The 23292-nt window shown below is 39.8% G+C and overlaps 1 protein-coding gene across 1 annotated transcript; it reads right to left on the bottom strand.

Annotated features, from left to right (window-relative positions):
* Nucleotides 1–3406: 3406 nt before the first annotated feature.
* On the bottom strand, nucleotides 3407–22660 carry LOC139710116 (sodium/glucose cotransporter 4-like). Its single transcript, XM_071622050.1, has 14 exons — nucleotides 22580–22660; nucleotides 16205–16276; nucleotides 13494–13598; nucleotides 13146–13205; nucleotides 11872–11976; nucleotides 11331–11517; nucleotides 10538–10767; nucleotides 9704–9839; nucleotides 8714–8821; nucleotides 7700–7850; nucleotides 6459–6627; nucleotides 5052–5267; nucleotides 4233–4347; nucleotides 3407–3612 (listed from the first exon to the last, which is right to left on the bottom strand). Exons 1-14 carry the CDS (start codon nucleotides 22658–22660, stop codon nucleotides 3407–3409), a joined length of 1941 nt encoding a protein of 646 aa, XP_071478151.1.
* Between the last annotated feature and the right edge of the window lie 632 nt (nucleotides 22661–23292).

The raw sequence follows: 23292 nt of genomic DNA, 5'->3' as shown, positions 1-23292 counted from the left end.
TACTCGAGTACATTCTATACTTCTTGCTATATTTCCCACAGCATACTTCAGTCATAATTATACACTGTGTCAATTTGTGGTGCATATAGGTGTGCAACTGACGAGGTCCATCATTTGTTTGGAAACAAGAATTGACATTTTGTTTGTACCGTATTCTTGGCCACTTCTACAGGAACGAAAAAGACGTTTCATTTTGTCATATTTATACCCCCGCCAAACGAAGTTTGAAGGGGGTATATAGGAATCAGCGGACGGTCGGGCGGTCGGGCGGTCGGTCGGGCGGTCGGGCGGTCGGGCGGTCGGTTGGGCGGTCGGGCGGTCGGGCGGTCGGTCCGTTGCAAATCTTGCGTCGCGAACTACTTCCTCAGTTTTGAACCGATTCCCATAAAACTTGGCACAGATGTGTGCCTTGGGTTGTAGATGTGCAAGACGTATTTTTTGACAGTACCCAAAAGTACGTTGCCATGGTAACGGCATATTATGGGCAAAAATGGGTACAAATCTTGCGTCGCGAACTCCTCCCACAGTTTTTGATCAATTTTTATGAAATTAGGTACAGATGTTCATCTGAATATGTTAATGTGCAAGACACATATTTCCGCAGTGGCAAAAAGTATGTTGCCATGGTAACAGCTCACATATTATGAGCCAAAATGATGGAAAATTTTGTGTTGCAAACTACTTCCTCAGTTTTTGCCCAATTTCCATGAAACTTGGTACAGATGTGTGCCTTTGGTTGTAGATGTGCAAGACACATTTTTTGACAGTACCCGAAAGTACGTTGCCATGGTAACGGCATATTAATGGCAGAAGATCAAGGAAAGATCTTGCGGATTTAACTACTTCCTCAGTTTTTTGACCAAAGCTTATGAAATGTGGCACACACCTTGATCTTGGTGGGAAGATGTGGAAGACATATTTTTCGGACGTGTCGGAAGCTGCGTTGCCATGGTAACGGCATATAAATGGCAGAAGATCAAGGAAAGATCTTGCGGATTGAACTACTTCCTCTGTATTCGACTGAAGCTCATGAAATGTGGCACACACATTGGTCTTGGTGGGAAGATGTGCAAGACATATTTTTTGGATGTGTCGGAAGCTGCGTTGCCATGGTAACGGCATATTAATGGTGGAAGGTCAAGGAAAGATCTTGTGGATTGAACTACTTCCTCAGTTTTTGACAAAAGCTTATGAAATGTGGCGAAATGTGGCACACACAATAGTCTTGGTGGGAAGATGTGCAAGACATATTTTTCGGACGTGTCGGAAGCTGCGTTGCCATGGTAACGGCATTTAAATGGCAGAAGATCAAGGAAAGATCATTCCTTGGGTAAGACTGTCGTCACGGGGCGGGGGTATTAATCACCTTAAGTGATATTTCTAGTTGTCTCTAATACGATATACCCTGTACAACACTGTGACTTTCATCACGATACCCTGGTTACAGATCAGATAGTACAGAAAACACCACACTATAACACTTTCAATCCTGAACAAATGATATACAACTATAGATACAACGTGTTCAGTCGCTTTTGCTTGATTCTGTTGAAACCGCACAGAGAATGAATAAAAGTAGGACCAGAAGAAAATAATAGAAAGATGTGGAAGAAATATCGAAAAAGAATTCGGCAGAGAAGTAGGAAAATGATTAGGTTTTAGTGATGGTGATGATAACGATACTCGGGAGGATAAGACAAAGTCGAAAAAGTAATCATGAGTATTCTCATTGTGTGGTGAATGGAGGTCACGACTGGTAAACACACCTTGAATAAAAGTTGATAAATTTTGAAAGCATCACGCTGTCATGTCGATAGGTCAAGGTGAAAAGAAATATGTCATCATCGTCGTCGTCATCATCATCACCATCATTATTAAAGGGCGTATCTCATCGGAGGAGGCTTCGCCGCGACACGTGCGACTCGAAAGAACCCCAAAATGCCTTGCGCGCTCACCAAGAAGGCGGCTCCACGGCGACTTAAGAGACGTCTCCAAATTAGGTAATAATTTATTTGTCCAGAAGTCGCGGAGACGTCTCTGAGACATCTTCTCAGTCGCAGAGATGTATAAGCGACGTCTCCGGTCGGTGAGTCGCCAATGCTGGGTCTCCGTAAAGTCGCGGAGACGTCTTGTAGACCTCGCCAATAAATTTGGTTTCCGCGACTTTTCCGCCACTAGAAGACGTCGTGGAGACGTCATTGTGGCTAGCTGCAAGGAGACTGAGAAAGAGTCTAAAAAATCTAACAAATTTTATTCTCTTGCGACTCTTGCGACCTGCATTCCAGGAGACGTCTCGGAGACGTCTCCGCGAGCACTGCACGACCGGGGAGACTCGAGTCTCCACCAGGTCGCCAACTAGTCTCCAGTCCGATGAGATACCCACTTTTAAGTATCATTCATGTCTTCATTAAAACGATGATAAAGAAAGATATATCGTAAGTATCACCTCACGTGATGGCAGTTGGATAGTAATTCTTTCTCAATCGGGAATATGCTATACCAATCTTCATAGAAATTATTCCTGTCTTTACTGCACATGTGCAGTCATGACAATAACTCTACAACCTCATGATCTTTAGCAAAAACTGAAAGTCATGATATTACGACCTATGACACTCTGGTCTTGATTAGTACGATATGCATACACTCGACCTGAAAAGGACGGTAGTTAATGTTAAGCAGACAGCAGTTTGCAACACCAGAATAAATTTGTGCGATGGCGCGAAATACTGCTCGTGGAGCATACTATGTAGGTCTCCCACACGCTTCATGTCCTTAGTCGACTTCACAAAATAGTTCCATAATTGTCCTTATCAAGACACTGAAAGATTGATACACCGCATACTAAATGTTATCCTGCGGCTATAATGCGAAAGAAAATTAATCGATCTCACAATGAATATTGTTCATTGTACCGAATGTGTGCGAAATGTTAAATCAAATTAAATTTAGTTTTCGTTCCTCTGTGTGTTTCTTCTTTCGGGTATTATACAATAATGTACATGCATTCTTCTAGAAAGATGGCTACCCGTGGTGGCTAAAACAAAAAGATATGCAAAGACACCTTAGTCTTCAAGTAATGAGGTATATTTTGATATATACAAAATGTGACACAGTTACGCTCTTTTTCTTTCGCATGTATGTATCCACAGGCAGTAATACTCACTTGAACATATTTCAGTCTTTCAGACAGTGTTCATGTCTTCACTTTAAATATAAGTTTGTCTTCCTTTCCAAATCTTGTTTTGGATAAGGAGATAATTCCTTTAAACGTTCCCATAAAATTACCCTGCAAAATACTCTTATAAATGTACATTCTTCCATGTGGTTAGAAAAATAGGAGTATATTGACATCATCACTCCTGCCTGATGTTCCGTGATCATCCGCGAATAAAATTGAAAACATTCAGCCGAAGAAGGCGAAAAGGAAGACACCGAATCCGATGGCGATGATAAGGTTGGCGATCATCACTCGCCGCCAAAATGGCGTCTCTTCCAGGGATCGCATCTTTTCCAGTGACTCCGGTGTCGGCTGGTCCTCGGGCGTGGCCGAAGAGATACCACAAATGATGTTGAAGACGCGGCGGCACATGGACGGCTTCTTGATCTCCACTACAGGGTGAAGTCGTGGTGGTGGCGAGGTTGATGACGAGGAAGAAAACGGAGAAGAAGAGGAGGGTTTTAGAGAGCCATAGGAGAGACAGAGATAGACGGAGTGAAGGGAAATAGAATGAAAAGTAGAGGAAAACGAAACCAAGAGTGTGAACTCGATATCAATCTGTGAAGGATCTATACTCTGACTACTTATTGTGCTATTGAACCTTTCTCTCCACACGCGCCTCTAACTAATTGAGCCTTTTAAACACGATCGACACACACTCGTCAACAATATAATGCAGCCTATCAGAACAGCACTTTCACAGTACTTTCACAGTCACGATCAGGGGGGCATTTCATGAAGGAACTTGTCGGATAAAATGTCCGACAAGTCAATTATATCTGACAAGTTCAGAGGAATCAGCCAATCAGACTAAAGAATTTCTCAAAACTTGTTGGATAAAAGAGACTTGTCAGATATTTCATCCGACAAGTTCCTTCATGAAATGCCCCCCAGAAATTGGAAGCGAAGCTATGAACAACGATCAAAAATCAAGCTTTTGACCACTGCAGATTCAATGGGATGAAAACTGCGATATGGTCCGTATATAGACAAAGTAAAATTGTGTAAATACCTTCCTCAATGTCCAGATGGTTGGCTATTTTCTCTGAGTTGACGGGGTTGTAAGTTTCAGGCATTGCTTCTCGGGGAGCTTTGCTGTGTCTCGTCCACCACGTGAGACGTACGAGCTGCGAGGACAAGAACAGAACATAATTCTGAACGTTGAAAGAGGAAGTGCTTTCAGTTTGTAAGTAAAGGCCTCACATTTAAATCGAAACTCTAATTTGCATTTGAATTTAGTTGTGTACACAGAATATCATTGATTTTGAAATGTCTTCACGAGTGACTATAAGCTCTTCGCAATTCCGATCTTTTTTTTTCTCGTGTGCGCATTTGTGTGTGTCCATTCCGTTATTAACATAAATTTAGGAGCCTACGGGACTTAACATACATTTAATTTCAGTAGACTTGACACTTTATATACATGAGGTATGATTAATCACCCACTTTTATCATTGTGAACAAATGCTGAAACTAACTGAATGAATATGTAAAAAAGTAAAGGAATAAAGAATTGAATGAATGAATGAATGAATGAATGAATGAATGAATGAATGAATGTATGAAAGAATGAATGAATGAATGAATGAATGAATGAATGAATGAATGAATGAATGAAAGAATGGACGAATGAGCAAACATGTTGGGTTTTCTTCGCTTCCACTCAGTGAATGACATACACAATTCCCCTTCAAGGTGCCTTGGCCCAGCCCTTATGATACCCACTCTAGATAATGTGTGTAGACTTTGAAACAAGACCCAGGCTCCCCTTGTGTGGATATCGGATCAGAACGATACCAACAAAGAAGCAAGAACAAGACCAATCAATCACCTTCTCGCTGGGGATGGGTTCCGTGAAGAGACTAATAATGACGATCATGAGGAGCGTCACGGCGAAGAGCACGCAGGCAAAGTGCAGGTAGTGGAAGTTTTTCACGATCTCTGGCCGGTGGTCGGGTTGTCCACAACCCGGACTCGTGTACACGAAGTCGAGCACCATGCGGAGAACGCCCACGACCACACCCGAAAGCAGGCCGTAGAAGGCACCCTGATGGGAAAGCAAGGTAAGACTAGTTTATGAAAGATGCAAACTAATTGTAGATTCCATAAAGAACAATAACAGTACACTATCCGTTATGCACATGCACCTGCATCTCTTAATTTATTAAGAAAGTAAATGCAGATTATAGATTTATCCCATAATGTTGTCAAGATTTCAAGGTTTGCTTCTTGTGTCAACCCTGGCAACCCAATCAAACATTCCGGAATAGAAAATACAATCTACATTTACTCCTTGATTCAAGCGCGTATACGCCATAATTATATCACGAAGTCAAGATGGAGGACCTGCCCTTAGTTTTATAATTATCTTATTGTGTTGTTGTTTTTTTCTGTAAGTATGTTCATGAAAAAAGTAGCAGAAACCAATAAATGAAATCAAATGAAATGAAATGAAAGTGAATATTTTGTCACAAAATGTCATGGCACGCGCACCTCTATCGAGCGCATGTTTTATGTAACGAATAAACAAAAGCGATTCCAATCAGTTTAAATTATCTATCAATATTTTCATTATTGCCTCTTAGGAAAGACACTCACGAACAATGTCGTTTAGTTTCAAAAGAAAGAACTTTGGTCAACAGTTTGCTTGGAAGATGTAAATGTTTTAGTTGTTTGGACACAAAAGCATAAACAGGGTGCACAACATTTTTCTTTTAATTGCAGGATGACATAAAAAACCCAAAGGATGTATAACACTCGTTGAAAATATGCTATATTGAAGTACTTCAAGTTTTTAAAGTTTAGGGGTTGCATGAAATTACTTCAAATTTTACGATCATATTTCTTTCTTTTTCTTTTGTCCACAAAGCGATGAGGGTGAATAAAAGGCTGTTTCTTTAACAATTGAGTAAAACGGAAAATCCTATACGCAAGAGATGATTTGCCAATGAAATTTTGAAAACTTTGGAAGAGGCTTTCTAAATATTGCTTACCAACTAAATATCTCAAGCCGATTCACCTGAAAAGGTACCCTGTCCATCAAACAATGATTTGATATCAAAATTATCGATAGCGACTAATAAACAATGTTTCATATCAGTAAACCTAGAAGACTATACGCGATTACATATTACTGCAAATCAAAAGAAAAAAAACCGAAAATAGAACTACAGGGAAATGAATGAATTAAACAAGACATCACACAATCTGAAACTACTTTTAAATCCGGTATACCTACTTTTTCGGTGATGCGCTCCCAAAACATTCCTCCCACATAGACAGCGAAAATGGGTGGAGTCAAGTATGACGTCATCGACTGGATGTAGACGAAGAGCTGCCCCGTTCCTGAAGCTTGGATAAGAGGTAACCACAGCACCGCGATGATGGCCATGACACCAGTACTGGTCCTACATGCGAACAGATGGTAGTCATGTTGAACGTACATCATACATTAGGGTTAAGATTAGGGGAAGGGTCCGGGATGATTGCCCAGGGGGTATAGTAATTGCCCTAGACCCATACAGAGTATGTTGTCATGTCACAGGCATTTATCGCCATGGAAACTGGTTTCAAACAACATCATCTGGCCAGAATACCGATTCTGTGAACACTATTGTTGCTAACCATGTTCGCACATGGTTCCACAACCCAAGCTATATTAAAAGACATCGTCACTTCGGTACTCTAGCTGTAGCAGTGAATCACGGAAATTGCACAGGCTCATAGTCGTAAATGCAACAACTACACGAGATATAGGCCTTGGTACCGTCATGTCGAAAAGTTAGCACCTGGGCCTGACTTGATTTGATTGGACTTATATGGACCGTTTGGATTATAAAATCACATTAATTATTACAGACAGCCACCAGATTTGCTGAGGAGTGAGTGATACCTGATTATTTCTAGTGTGCATTCTGCTCTTCAAAACAAGGAGGCATCTGATCTTGCACTCTGGCGGGGTTTTGATATCTTAAAGATGTGCTGAAAAAAGGTAACGAACATTCGGAAATGACTGCGAAAAAGAAATAATGATAAACATTTTTTGATATCTTGATTAAGAACAGAGGAGTTTAAATTCTATAATCATCTACAGCCATAACACAGTCTAAAGCCATAAGGTCCGGGATCTTGCAATATGGGGAGGGGGCAGATGTGTTTTAAAATCAACATCTGCACAAGGGTAATGCCATCGTAATTGACAAATATCTCTTTGCATATATAGATTTACCTATATACTGCGTGGCAATAAGTGGAAACTTATTGATCATACACTTTCATTTGCTCTGAAATTCCTCATCAAAGTACGCTCCCCATGCAACCCCTACCCATCTTTCTCTCTAAGACAACACAAGTGGCATCATAAAAAACTATAACAACCACACCTGCACAAGCATCATTGAACTGGCAAACATAGAGACAAATATATTATAAACAACCAAAACAGACATAATGCATACAGCGCAATTATATGATACAAACCTTCCTACAATTAGAAGCTCGCTCTCTCTGGCCAGGGGCCGAAATTTGGTCCATACGTCCATGGTGAAGAGGGTGCTTAAACTGTTGAAAACGGATGTCAGCGTGCTCATGAGTGCAGCCAGCATGGCACCGAACATTAACCCTTTTAGACCTGGAATGAATATTTGAGCAGCAGAGCATAAAGTAAAACTTCGTTTTAATCAATCTGGATTGTGGCTCCATATATCTCGTTAGATTAGGTTTTAGGCCTATGTTTGTCTCTCTACCTTGCATCTTATAGCATTATTATACGATACTTCGAGGGGAATATAAAAAGTTTATTATCATAACAATACATGATTTATCTTTCTATTCTTATTAGAATATACAACATAACTGTTATTTCAATTTAATACATCAAACCGTCGCAATTTTAATAACAGAGTCGAAATTACTCGAAGTAAACCAAAACAAACAAACAAACAAACAAAAAAACCCACAAAAACCCGAATATGGTGATATGCTATTACATCTCTCATTCACTAATATCCCTCTTTCAAATTGATGTTACCATGGCAAACTATTACCGAGATATAATCATAACTTTTGTGACTAATCTATCTCATCTATGGTGCACAGTTTCTCCTCAAAATCTGACGTAAGTGTCCAATGTCCAACGTGTTTATCTAACTATGTTGTCGCTACAATATATGATTTCGGCATTTCAGAAGTCTTTATATAGACAGTCACAAATCAAGTTTGATTCAGCATGAAAAATTAAATAACAAAATAAATCATAACACGGCAACAAAGCATAAATGAAAATGACTCAATCGTGACATAAAAAAACAGGGCTTCCAGGGGCAAGAAAAGGTAAACTTAATTAACATGACTCGCCTGTCTTCTATACCACAAAGAAAACATTTGTTAACAAAGGAATGCAAACATAATAGGCAACGCTATTTGAATTGGACGACCGAAGCAGCATGATGAAATTATATAGCTGAGTGCGGCAGATAGAAATATTGGCCTTACCAGTTGGCATCAATTTCAGCACAAGTCGTGGGTATGCGATGTCAGAGCAGCCATTCGGGTTTCCGCACACAGCCATGCAACGCTCGGGGTCCTGACACGCTACTTCATCTGAAATTTTATGAATAAAAATAAATGAAACATATTTTAGGAATAAAATAAATGAATGGATGATCCTTATCACACGCTCACGGGAGCTGTATAATTTTTTAAGTTAACAGCTACTAAAAACGTCGTGATATCGGTCACTATGTAAACTGCAGCAGACGATGATGGTATCAAACCCTCACTACTTTCTCCAAATGGTTTTCCTTCATTAACAAAATTATTAAATCATTCGTAATTTATATATTTCAGCAGCAAAACTTCCCTCTCTTTACAAAATCGTCACTGCTAAATCTCCTTATAATTACCTCTTTACCAGATAATCACTTCGCCATTTTCATTATGTTCAAAACACGATAAAAATCCTGTTTTTGGTCCGTAAATCAGCACCAGTGAGCGCCCCCTCCCCCCCCCCCTTTCCCTCAAAACAAAAACAAAAACAAATATATATATATATATATATATATATATATATATATAAATGAAAGACTAGTAAGACTTCCACATCATCACCTCACATGATTTGCATATTATGAAATGACTGCAGCGACCACCGAACTGTCATTGTACTGGAGAGGCATCAATGACATCTTAATTCCATAAATTGTCCTTTTCGAGTGTACATATCATAGTATCTATACCGTAGAGAATTTATGCATGCTTTCTTCTTTCGTTCTGCTTCCTTGAGAGCCCCAACTTACGCATTCTTATGGTGAAGCTGTAATGCCATCATCCTTGTTCATTGTAATTTGTTATAGCCTTAGAAAACATTCTTATTCCTAATCCTAATCACTATAACGTCTGAAAATCTGTATCCAGTATAACTAACTTATGTTCAAATGTAAAAGTCTGACAATCACTCGAAGGTCTCCTTGCATGGTTGCTTACCGGGCCAGAGGGCGCGGCTGATCATGCCTGGGTAGATCATTAGAATCAGAGGGAGAACCTTGAGGTAGCTAGCTAGGACGGTCCCGGCTTTGGTCTGAGTGAAGTTCTTGGTCGACAGGGACCTCTGGACCAGGAACTACAGTGATCGGATAGAATAAACAGCACAAATAGACGGCAAACCATTATACAATCGTGTCGTTAGCATCGTTGTTCCGTAGTTGACTCATTCCCGTTGGTAAATGCTGCTACTCTTTTTCATTTCAATACAGTGTACAATTAAGTGTCATGCTTATCATGCTATCTAGGGCTTCGCCTATATGAAAGTTCGACAATATTATGATTACCAAACATTATTTATTTATCATTGTTTATATGAAAGAGGTTGGTCATAACATTGATCTCAGCCATAATCTCAATTATAATCACCTTCACTCTGGAAATTTAGATTCTATAATCGTACTGAATTGTTGTAACTATGAGACTGTACACATCACCCTCGTATTATATCTGTCCTTTGTCATGTTTTCAAAGTCTTGTTTGCCGGGTATAAAACAACGACAAAAACAAGGTAATAAAAGCGGCTCAATAATACGCAAGTTTACAGCATACAGTCTTCAATCTAAAGCCATTAATATTTTTACAAGCAGGATACCTCTGCTCATCGACGTTCCTCTTTTCTCTCAACAGGATGGTGAATCATTTAGCGAGATATCCATTTATAAGGTTATTTGTTTACAAGTTCTCTTCACCATGTATAAATTGATGTTGCCTATCTTTGCACCTTTTCACGTCAGAGTACTTCGACCTATCTATAAAGGGCCTCTCATGATATACCTGGTTGGTGCAGAAATACTGAGCCGAGAGGAGAAATATACCGAAGACGACGCCAGGCCAGGGGTAATCCCCGGCGCCTGCATGGCGGAAGATATGGAAGGCGTTAGTGGACGGCACCCCGCAGAGGGTCGCATTGCCAGGATTCTGATGCATCTCTTGGATGGTGGAGTTGGGGATGGCGTTAAGGTAGGCGCTTCGGAGCTCATCGAAGCCGCCGATTCTGACCATGGCTGCTCGTCAGAACGAAACACGGTAAGTAAAAACAAGTAATATCATAGTGCCATTAATAAAGTGCCACTCATGCACCTACAATAACATAGTAGCAACAGTTACTGCAAGAACAGTTTTGATCATCGAGAGAATGGAAAGCCACTCCCGAGAAAGAGAGAGCTGATTAAGTTGTATCTATATGCTATCATCATCTTCAGCAGTACGAATTTCCTGCCACATTGTACACTTTCACCAAGCCTCTCACTGCCTCGCTCTCTATCAATAGTCTTTAAAGGTTCGTCGCACTTAAATGAAGGCCCTGGCATTCCTTCATTCTCATTTCTCATCTATCCCTCATTGGATGATGACAATGATGATGATGATGATGATGATGATGATGATTATCACTATCATAACTTTATCAGTCATCATCATCGTCATTATCCCCAGCACCGTCATCATCATCATCATCGTCGCCGACGTCATCATCATTGTCGCCATTATCATCATCATCATAGCAATCATAATGTATAGTCAAGCTCTATTTTGACCTGTTAAATAGTCTAAATAGTGGTGAACTCACAGATGAAGAAGAGGATGAAGCCGCCGATGATCATGATGACGGACTGGAGAGCGTCCGTGTAGATGACTGCGGTCAGTCCTCCAGCCATCGTGTAAACAGTGGTCATCACGAGGAGCAGAATGATGGAGAGGTAGAGGTTCCATCCAAGCACTTGTTGTATGATCACGATGCCAGCGTACATCTCCGACTACAGGATGAGATGAAAGGGGCAACATAGAGGGGTTACCATGGAGACGCATAGCGCGTCATGGACGAAATTCACAATAATAGATTACACATTAAGAAGATGACAGCTACTGGGAAGTTTCTGACCTTTCCTGAAAAATCTGGCTAAATCCGTTCTCATCTTTTTTTTTTTTTTTTTTTGCATTAAGTTCGTAAAAGACAAAAAAGCGAACAAATATTAAACAAACGTCGGCAAAACGCAACCCACTCGGCGAAGGTAAAAATCAATCACGTTCAGTTTGGTTTATCGATTTGTTCACTGGTTCCCCTTTTTGCCAAAGTTGGGCAAACGGAATGATGGTAAGACTGAACTCACGGCGAGGGTGGTGATGATGATGAAGACGATGGAGACCACGGAGAGAGAGACACGAAGGCGAGATCCACCAAACCGATGCTGGAGGTACTCGGGGACCGTACTAACCTGCCACGGCCAGGAGGACATCACAGGTTTGTATGAATAGCATTTGGTTATATAAATCTATACACCTTACATTATGCATACATGAGCATTTACGAAGAAAAAAATTCTTATAGCACAGATAGATAGATAGATAGATAGATAGATAGATATGAATACAGATAAATATACAGATATATTCTGTCTTTGGTATCTTTATCTAATCTCTACTTGTCTTTGTCGAATAGTTTTAATAACCATCTTGAGGTGTTCTTTTTTTCTTCTTTATACTCCTTCGAGGGACTTTATTTCATTTCATATATCTAAAAAGTTCACAAATTCTTATGATTCATCTTCTGCTCTAATTCATAAAGTTGTCTTTTCTTGAAATCAAATAACATTTTTTAACAAAAAAAAATCAAATTTATAGTGAGCTCTTTTCTAAATTCTTTCAATAATGCGTATATACATTTGTTACTTTTGTTGTATAATTGCTCAGTATATACAAACGAAAAATCGTACATTGGGCAAAAACTAACATTAAATTCAACAACACCAAAGATTTATCTCTTACATTAAATCCTGTTAATATAATTCGCCCATCCACCGTAATATCAATATGAAAATAATTGCATATAAACTTTGTTATTCTTTTCCAGTATAACTTCGTATCTGTGTAATATAAACATGCCAAATTGATTCAGCTTCGCTGCATTTCTTACAAATCATGTCTGACGTAATTTATCATTTCACTAAATTTTCTTTAAAAGATAAAATTCTATGTAATAACTTAAAACTATAATGCTTTACTTTTTAATTAAATAATTTTCCAGACCTGAAATCAAACAACACCTTCCAATCGATAGATATGAGTACAGATAAATATACATATATATTCTGTCTTTGGTATCTTTATCTAATCTCTTCTTCTCTTTGTCGAATAGTTTTATAATAACCATATTGAGGTTGGCAACCTGCCATTTCTCCTTCGACGTAAGAGCAAAATTATATCATTATGTCAATGAACGAAATAGCAATGTCGTAGGTACATAATAAGCAATGTGGTAATCGGCTATAACCAAGACAAAACATTTATTAGACCGATTACATTTATAATCAGAGTCATTTCAAACATAGTCACCTTTATATAATGTGGTATCTTTATTTCTAATTGCTACTGGACCGAAACTTACCCCGGAAGTAATGTATATCGGCATGAAGATGAATCCCAGCAACAATAAGCAGAAAAGTCCCTGCAACAGAAAGGTATCACAGGACGAATAAATTCATCTGTAACTTTGTGTTCACATTGATGAATAAATTCATCATTAAATTGTGTTCACATCCATTCATACTCTTCCTAAGAATCCTAAACGAAATGTATGCATTTGGTGTAGACACATTAGATTCGTCACGGCTATTGCGTGCAAAATCAGTGTGAACTTGGTTGAGAAACGTTGACGTATACTCCACTATATCTGTTTGAAGAAATGTCTTTCTCAGCCAGCGTCAATGTGAAACGCTATACGAAAGTGACTTACGTGAAACTCGTAGGAGATCACGGCGATTCCATTGTTTGAAGCCGTTCCACTAAGCCCGATGAAATGAATGCTTCCAATGTTGCTGACGTACAACGAAAGACCGACCTAAGAAATATTGGCAAGATCATAGGAAATTTGATAAAGTGTATCTTATCAAAATAATTCAAGGAACATTCTTTCGTCTTATATCATGCCCTCTAACACATTGTATAAACCGTTCACACTTTACGTGTTATCGTACTCAACCTGATACTCACCATTACACATAAAACTGTCAAACAGCCGTGAGTTAAGCTTCTAGACGCTCATGTGGGAGCATAATCAAAATTATTGTGAAGAATTCTGACAAAAAGAAAAATCGTGAGGCCTTTTAGGACAAACTGACCACACAAAAACTTGTGAATTAAATAGGACAGAATGAAACGCGGATTTTAAACCTTGTTCTGTTACAGGCTCTTCCTTCTCTTTGTTTTCTTTCTTTCTTATTGAGCAGCAGCGAAGAATTTGCTAATGTTGATTCTAAAGCTTAACTATAGGCTGATTTGAAACATCTGAACTAGATCCATTGTTTACTTTTGCACAATGTTGAAAAAAAAAGATAGAAAGCTCAGAAGTTGCTACAGTAAAGCTATATCGTAGTACACTGTACACTTTTCGAAAGACTGGCTACTGACTTTTACTTACGAAAGCTTTGTTTTGAGTATAGAGAGGAACGAAAGAGATAGATGGATGAATAGACAGATAGACGTACAGCTAGATAGAAATATAGATGAATAGATGGCTGGATAGATAGATGAATGAAATGATACTATAAAATATGAGTAGATTGGTGATTAGATTAGAAAGAGAGGTGAACAAGATATTAATCTTTCATTGATAAATACATGATATAGATAAGGATATAGGATAGATAGATAGATAGATAGATAGATAGATAGATAGATAGAGACAGAGGAGGGGAGAGAAAGGGGAAGAAAAGATAGGATATAAGGAGAGAGAGGGAGGGAGAGAAAGAGAGAAAGGGGGTGGGAGGGAAGGGGGAGAGAGGGAGAGAGAAGAGAAGAGGGAATAGGCTTTGGAGAAGTCACAGACAAACGCCTAGCAGTGTCCGGTATATGACCACTATACGGGATTTGTCACGCACATCTGGGAGCAATTTTAAATTCCAATTTGGAAGTCGTCGCCTGGGCGGTATAAAGGCGCTCGCCTACGTCACCGACGTCGTTCCCAACCCAAACAAGCCCTGCAAGCCCCGATGACGCAGATGACGGGTGGCGAAATAATCCTCTTGCTCCGAAGCATACATGGTTGCCATCTATAGCATGTGGCGTACTGGAGAAACGGGGCTGAGATATTCTCGTAGCACGTTGACACCATATCGATTAGGTTTAGCGACTTAAGTGCTTGTCATCGAGACTTTTCTCTCGTGTTAATCATCTTTTCTTCGGTGCTTTGCGCAGCGATGCTTCGCTGAAGCACAGGCATTTCAGTATATAAATAGGCCTTTTATGCCCTCTGCCCTCAAAAAAGAAAACACACACAAACAGTGCATTCAGTGTTTAATGCAAAACTTTCTCGATTAGGTACAAAATTCTATAGGTCTATATGTTTATCATATCAATTAATCTAGCTATTAACATATTCCTGCCCGTCTATGCAAACATGCTATCAATAATATAATAATACATTATACACGCACACGATACTATCTACATACACGTATATATGTGGATCGTCTACTAAACGTATACCACTGAAAGAAACTAAGCCTAGTATCACATCTTAATCAGATTTCGACAGTCGCGTCGAAACCCTCGCACTCTTGATTGTGTGACGTCGCTGGAAAAAATTGTCGATTAGATCTTTCCCTATCCTATCCCCCTGTCTCATTTGCTTCAACTTACTAGCCTTATGATTCGAAACCACATAGCTGTTTCATAACAAGCTCTGGTTAAAACCACACAGTCTCCCCCATCCCTCTGTTGGATGTTCCTTGACTTTTGATTTCGATGAAACTTCCGTAAAAACGGGGTAAAGTAAAAAGCCACTTCATGGTTGTAAATATGATCGTGACTCCACACTTTTCCTTTCTCATTTTCGAATTTGGTAAAACTTTTACCTCTTCTGTCTGTTTGATCGTACTTACTCCTCGACACTCAAATTAACTTCAAATACTGTACATCTAATTTTCGAATTTGGTAAAACGTCTCGTGTTTAGTTCGTTTGATTTCACTCTATGTCAACCAGAACAAGGATCGGAGTTTCGCTTTGGCTTCAAATATTATCCAAACTTCCAACTGAAATTCTATTGCAATTTTTCCTGCCTTGATTTATCATGAAGCCTTTCTCAACACCACGACCTCATCTGTTCATTATTTCATCACAGACTTCAATTCCCTTTTTCCTGGTAAGCATGATGTACAGTAGTTTCAACCAATATACTGATGATTACAGTACCGTGAAAATTTTGCCACTAGTACACATTATTCTCCATCTTTAAAAAAAAAATCCCAATATTGTCTACTCTTCTATAGCAGTGTTCACCTCAGGAATGCTGTTTGACCCTTCGACCTTTACACGGATGAACTACAATGTATTATCTTCCTGGAGGTACAATGGTATACATGTAATTTTCACGCTATCACGTGGGATAGTTCAGCCAATCGCTGATTCACGTTCAAACAAAAGCATGCAGCAATCATTATACTCACCAACCACCAACTCATGCTTTTTCCAGCCAGGAAATAGCCAGTGGTCGTGCTCCGATTAGATTTCCATGCCGACTTCGAGGAGATTTGGAGGACGGTATAAGGAAGATAAAACAGATATGGATTAATCAGTAGAGTATAATACACAGATATTACGTCTATACGCTGAAAGTAAAGAAAAAAAAACGAACACAAAACAACACTGGTGTACTTTAATCAAAGACCATAAGAGCCGCGAACGTTCTAATACTGCGTGCTTTTAAAGGCTTCTGCTGTTAGTTTTGTGTGTGTGTGTGTGTGTGCGTGTGTGTGTGTGTCTACTTATTTCTCTTCCTTACTTGTATCTGTCTGTCCTCATATCTTTTTGTTGTTATAGTGTTGTCTTTGCGAGTCTTTATACATGGGTTGAAAACCTATGGTTATCATTGCTGGGACAAATTTCTGCCACACAACCGTTATGTTTCGATTATCTTTCACGGTAAATTATTTGGTAAAAGCGATCAGTACCTGGAGGTTTCAATATATATATATATATATATATATATATATATATATATATGCAGATAACTATACACAACCCTGTCGCTGATGTACACAAGTTAGTGTCGCACGGCGTCTGGTTGCGCAAGAGTGTAGATAGCTTCAAAATGCCAGCTAGAGCAAATCTGTGCTTTGGGCACCATATTGTATTCGGGGAATTCTCCCTCACCACTAATACTTATGACTTCTCGCTATAAGACTCTTTGTAGCTCTATCGTGAGACCATGCCCCCGACACATACACCGATTCGTCGCTCAAGTTCTCCACGTCCGCAGCAGAAAACAAAAATGCAGGGTTTTTTTTTTTTTTTTTTTACAATACCACTAAAGGTCTCTATACCCAACACACATGCATGTAAACACCATGGTCTGCCAGGCGACAGGCTTTTGTCTGAATTATTGAAAAGATTCTTTCACAGATTCTTTCTCTCTCTCCCTCTCCCTCCGTCTTTCTTCCTCTCTCTCTCTATCTCTCCCTCCCTCTCTCTCTTTCCTCTCTCTCTCTACTTCTCCCCCTTTTTTATTTCTCTTGTCTGTCTGATTGTTTATGCAGTTATACATTCATACATTGTGATGTGTCAGTATATTAGGGTATAAATTGGCGCTCAATCCTCACCGTAGGCTTACTGCATAGGAACCATACTCAGCAAGATGGTATCACCACCTTGGTATATACGTGTTGAAACATGGTCCGTGGTTATAACGGCATATGTATAAATCCCTATACATGACAAAAATTATGCTACGTCAGGGCTCGATATTTAGTTAGCGGTGGCCCGGTGGTCTGGGGCCACTAAAAATTGGTCATTATTCAAAATGGATTGTTGCTTTTGCTTGCATTTCGGGCCACCCCAAATTTCTTTTGGGGGCGCTACCAAAATTTCAGATAAAAGGAAAATTTTAGTGGCCGCACTGGTCACCAGACAGAAAAGTTAGTGTCAAGCCCCACTAAGTATACGTGCTTATATGAAGTGCAATATCCACAATGATAATGTACCCCCCCCCCCAAATCGGATCGGATATAATGTAATCCATCTCTTTTTTAAGAATCCACACAATTAAGTTTGTTCTTATAGAGGACTTAAACGGAGGATTGCAATTTTGCGAGATAATCAGAAACCGCTTATATGAAATATTAAATAGCATGTATACAACTATAAGAGGAATCAAAAGTTTATTCGATGAAATTGGTTTTGAAATGGCTGAGATATCCAAAAACAAAGTGGTCCTAAAGAGAGGTGGGTCCCACCTTTTATTACAGGACCACTTTGTTTTATTTTGTGCTTTTTTATATCTCAGCTATTCTATAACCGCTTTTCATCAAATAAACCTTTAATTCCTCTAAGAGTTGTGTGCTCTTTAATATTTTGATATAAGTGGTTTCTAATTATCAGTCTTGCAAAAAGTTAGATCCTGTATCCCCATCTCAACCAAAACTATACCATCCCTTTGGCAATTTTGACAGTCAAGTTCGCTATCGATGCACGGCTCGAAAGGATGGATTTCCCGCTTTTTCCCTCTTCTCCCTTCAAAACATCTCCTGTTTGTGACTATATACGTCATCTATGGGTATTCATATTGTGAAGTTTCCACTGCCGCGCAAATACCTTTACACGGTAAATAGTGATGTCGCACCTTTAGCTATCATCATTCTACTCTGTTGTGAGTGACGCCAGTGGCATGGTAAAATCAACGTTTGCATCAAACACTGATGGCTAAGTCATCTCTGTCGGTTAAAGAGAAGGCGCACAGCTGCATGTTGAATAATTGAAAAATTGATTAAATTAGGCACGCTTGCGATTGCCTCTTGAACAGCCGGCGAACGAAGCTGTGACGTTATTGCATGTCATTATGCCCAACTCCACGCAGGATGTTGTATACACAATCAGCCCACATATTGTTTTTACGTCTATTCATTTCTCCCAAGGCAAACGCACAACGTTTCCGCTCGTGTATCACTCCACTAACGTCAAATTGAAGCAGTATCTGTAGTGTTTTATTAGCCATAGTTCTGGAAAATGGGGACGCCAAGTTCAGTGTGGTCAAAGAAAAGAAGAGGAATTCTCCGTCAGAGCGGCTGGGTAAACAGGGCTGCACTCTCTTCGATCGCAGGGTCGTCGTACAGTCATGTCACGAACTACCGCGCGACTTACGGCAGGTTGATCAAATTCTTTCAGTGACGTCAACATAACATTATCTGATGTATGGATTCGATCTAAATCTTAAAGGTGCACGAAATATGCATCCATCCAATGTCTGCAGTGCCTGTAAATTCACATCTTCCTCTGACGTTCATTTCACCTTTCACACTGGAAAGTTCGATGGAAAGCTTCCCCAAGGACACCGCGGGGATTCAGCGAATGTAGAAAGATCAGTTTAACACATAGACATTACATTAGGCCCTATATCTTATCAGTGAAGGTTTGGGGGAAATGGGCAGTCCGTTGAACAGCTTATGATTCTAATAGCTTAGGTTTAATGCATGTGCCACCATAGATGGGAAAGTTGCAATGTTTCTGTGTCACGGTAGTGTACTACCCTACGTTACTACATTTTGTAATAATATCTTCACAAAAATAATACTTTAAGTGAAAAAAAAACAAATTCCTTCGAATTATTATTGAGATAATTATGTTAAGGCATACATTATTCTACATTTCTTCTCAAGGAGCCAAATTAGTGCCCGCTCGATGTCTCAGAAAATGAAATAGGCCTATAATTTAATGGGGAAGAAAGGAGTAATACATTGCTCAACTTATTATTAACAAGCACATTACCAGTAATCTCACTATACAGTCATAGTTGGTATGAATTCTTACATGAATGCTCAAAATTGAATGTCATTTATCATATCATAACCATACGCGTTTTTTTTCAGTCAGCATTACCCTACACAATCATAATAATAATGCAGTATCACCATGACTTTATTGTGTGCATCTTTCTGAACTGATTTACGGCATGTTCTTTGCTAAAAGAGCAATTCAATGATGCCACTTATACTTCCTTTCTCTACTCGAATCGAGTAGAGTAAAACACTCACTGTAGAGGGAAAACATTAAATACAAGAAATCGTCTCAAACCAATCAAACACAACTGGAGTTTTGGAGATTTTCGGTCGTTTTGCCAATCTCGAAGTCCAATTTGCATACTGTTCTATAGGTCAGTGTACTTCCCCATCAAAGCACAGTGGTATTAGAAAGGTAAATTGAAGGTTTACGGCCTCACGCTTTTATGTACACACGACACTGGCTGATCCGGCTTTTTTGGTTGGCGACACGGGGCAACGCCCACGGCGAGCCTTCGGACTACACACAATATACTATGTCCATACCGCTTGACGAGTGGACTATAATACGCAAGGTATTGTGATGATAGTCCTTTCACCTTTGTATAAAGGAGGGGGAAAGCATACAGTGACCTGCGGAACCAACAAACTGGGATTAGCTCAGTACTCGACAGCTAAGAATTGCCACTCAACAGCAGGATTTTGTATAGGGCGTGTCTCACGTCGCACAGACGATAAAGTTAGCCGTATGGTATGTCTTCCTTTTTCTTCATTTCTTTCTTTTCTTTTTGTGGTAGAGCAGTTAGGGAAACACTAGTCGTTGCCAAGCGAAGATGCAGTTGCAGTAACAATGGAAAAGCTTACGGCACATATTACTTGAATCATGCCCAAATGTCTTTAACGAACGCATATTCTCCTAGCTCTTCTTCCTCGTTTTGTATCATTTCTTGATAATGATGATGGTGATGAAGATGATGATGATAATGATAATGATGTGGATGATGATGATTGCTATCGTTTACAGTATCATCGTTATCATTTTTGTTATAATCGTTATCATCATTACAGTTATTATCATCAATATCATCATCATTGTCATCGTCATCATCGGTAGTAATAGTAAACAGTAGCAGTTTTTGGGATTATCAACATGATCACCATTTTGATTGCTGTTACAAATCAATCTAAGCAATCCCGTCTAATAAGTCCGCGACCGTTTACTCCAATCAAAACATAGACTCCATCACGTGCGAATACAGGCGATACAGTGGTGCGCTCTAACAGAAAGAGGAGAGAAATGGTGTGCGTACTAGTATGTGCATGTGTGCATGCAGGTGTGCATGTATGTTTGTTTGTATGTATGTATGTATGTATGTAATCATTGCATGTTGGCCATGATAACGACAGAATGTATACACAGAAGAATAAGGAGATTAATTCGCTCTCCACGTCCCACCTGTTCCGCTCGAAGCTGTTGTCAATAATTGTGAAAAATAGTAAAAGTGAATGTCCTGTATTTCTTTTCCATATACAAATCGCTTCAGCATCAGCGCGCATCCCAATCGGATACCATGACAACACTTGCCGGTTCTCATCAATTTTCATCACCTGTGTGACGCAATTGAGCGCGTTCAATTACCATAATATTACCAATTGACCCTGCCGCGATCTCCTCCGTACGTTCTCGTACGGTAGAGCGGACAGCAAAAACAAATACTGTTTCTACAAGCGCAGTCACCTTTCTCATCTTCCTTGTCTTTCAGGCTATAGGCACTTCATTCAGCAGCGGGTATACGTGGAGAAAATTCCTCTTAAAAATGCGGCAATTCCTGCGGCACGGCGACTCCTCAATAAGATGTAGAGTCATATGTATGATTGTTATATGCATCAATATGCAGGCGATCAAAACAATGCGTCCTGCGTAAGCCAAGGTGCAATAACAGTTATAAGAGTGTGATGTCACTAAAACACTGAAATAAACTTTGGCGGCTCAACCAGGATGAAAAAAAAATCCATCCACAGTCTTTAATTTGTGTGTAGTTCTCAGACGTTCTTCTATGTTTGGGGTTTGTTGTTTTGTTGTTGTTTTCTTTTATTCTCTTGATAATTGGAGCGAGAATACTTCGCCATATTATGTCACGTTACAATCAACGGAGAGAATGCAACAATGATATTTTACAACATGTGTCGCCATTAGCATGATTTGTAGGGTCTACATGAATCGAGCTATAATACTGGCATGACGGTGTCATCATCTTCGTCATCACCATCATTCATCGATAATGATGAGGATGATATTGATAATAGTGATATTGATGAAATTAGTCATAATTATTATCATGACTACGCTAATAACAATATGTCAATAACAACAATGGGAATCTGGGAATTACACCAGTCGCAAAATGGCATGCCCTGTTTAAGAGGATTCTGCCACAATCATCAATCAGTCTACCACGTGGATCAAGAGGAACATCATGCCAAAGAGGATCATCTTTATTGTCTGTATGTCACGGATACACTCACAGGCAACTACCTATCCAAGGTTCGAACCCTGGATCTCGTGTGGCCTCTGTTCATGCATGGATCACATAAAGCTGCCGCATTCACAGAACGTCATGCAATATTAGTTTTTTTATTCAATCAGGCATGCCAATTTGCCACGTGAAGGCAAATTTAGGGCTACTGTAAGGCCTACCATGTGTATATGTTCCCTCTCCTATACCTCTCTAAGTTATACCAGGGAGGTATACCAACAAATAAGTACTAGGCCCTATATACACTGTATATTCTATAACCAGCAGATTCTAATCCCGAATCAATGTGAAATTTTGCCTGCATGATAATATAATCATATAGTCTTTTGTCCGTCTCGTGTCTGTTACAAACACGAACGGCGAGGCAAGGCGTCGCCGGCGCGGCGAAACCGTCCAGTCACTTGCCCTCCTGCTTCGCTATCAGTCTCGAACAAAATATGGGGTGTGGAAAATAAACCTAAGCCAATATGCTTTTGCCTAATTAACGAATATATTCACTCTGTGTGGTACTCACCCAAATTCCCAGAGCAAGAACTACGAGGAAGTGAATAACGATCACCGCTATATCGGCAGCCTTCAACCGCGGATCCTCCATGCTTTTCTATGACAATGTCGCACACCGGTACAGAAAGTAGAGATTCAAAGCGTCGATTGTGTGCGCCTTTTGGCATGAACACAATGAGAGAAAAATACTATTTCTGTCACCGTGTGGTAGATTATATTGCCTCCCTGGTGCCCGCTAAGCTGAGCTGATCAATGAATGAACCCGTGTTTTACGCACAATAGGCTGAACCGACTCGCACCAGTGAGAGCAGAGGTTGAATCGTTTGTGTGGGTGACTGAGGATCCACGTCTATTATGCTCAAAGACATCGGTGCCGCAAACGATGTATATGAAAAATAATTGCAGAAAATATGCTTATATGACGACGTCAGGGCGGGCAATTGACAAACGAGAACACGTGTAAACTATGAAAGAACAGAGCAACGTCTGTCGGGCGCGCCGGCGATTGCCGCCACTTCGCAATCGTAATCTGACGTATACGCTCGTTCGGGCAGCTGCGTGTAGTGTATTTACATCGGTACAGGAAGGGAAAGGGGGCGTGCTGGGGGAAAGCCAGCGTCGCGTGCTTTGATTGGCTGGAGACAGATTTCGGGCGTGGTAAGGGGCAAAACGTGGCTCTGGTCAACAAACATGGCAATTATCCGACATTGTACAGAATGATGT

The sequence above is a fragment of the Diadema antillarum genome, unplaced genomic scaffold (assembly GCF_040938485.1).
Source record: "Diadema antillarum isolate AM-2024a unplaced genomic scaffold, OU_Dant_1.0 seq00001502_RagTag, whole genome shotgun sequence".
Taxonomy (NCBI): domain Eukaryota; kingdom Metazoa; phylum Echinodermata; class Echinoidea; order Diadematoida; family Diadematidae; genus Diadema; species Diadema antillarum.
The sequence above is the reverse complement of the archived record's forward strand: the minus strand, read 5'-3'. Positions and strand labels throughout refer to the sequence as shown.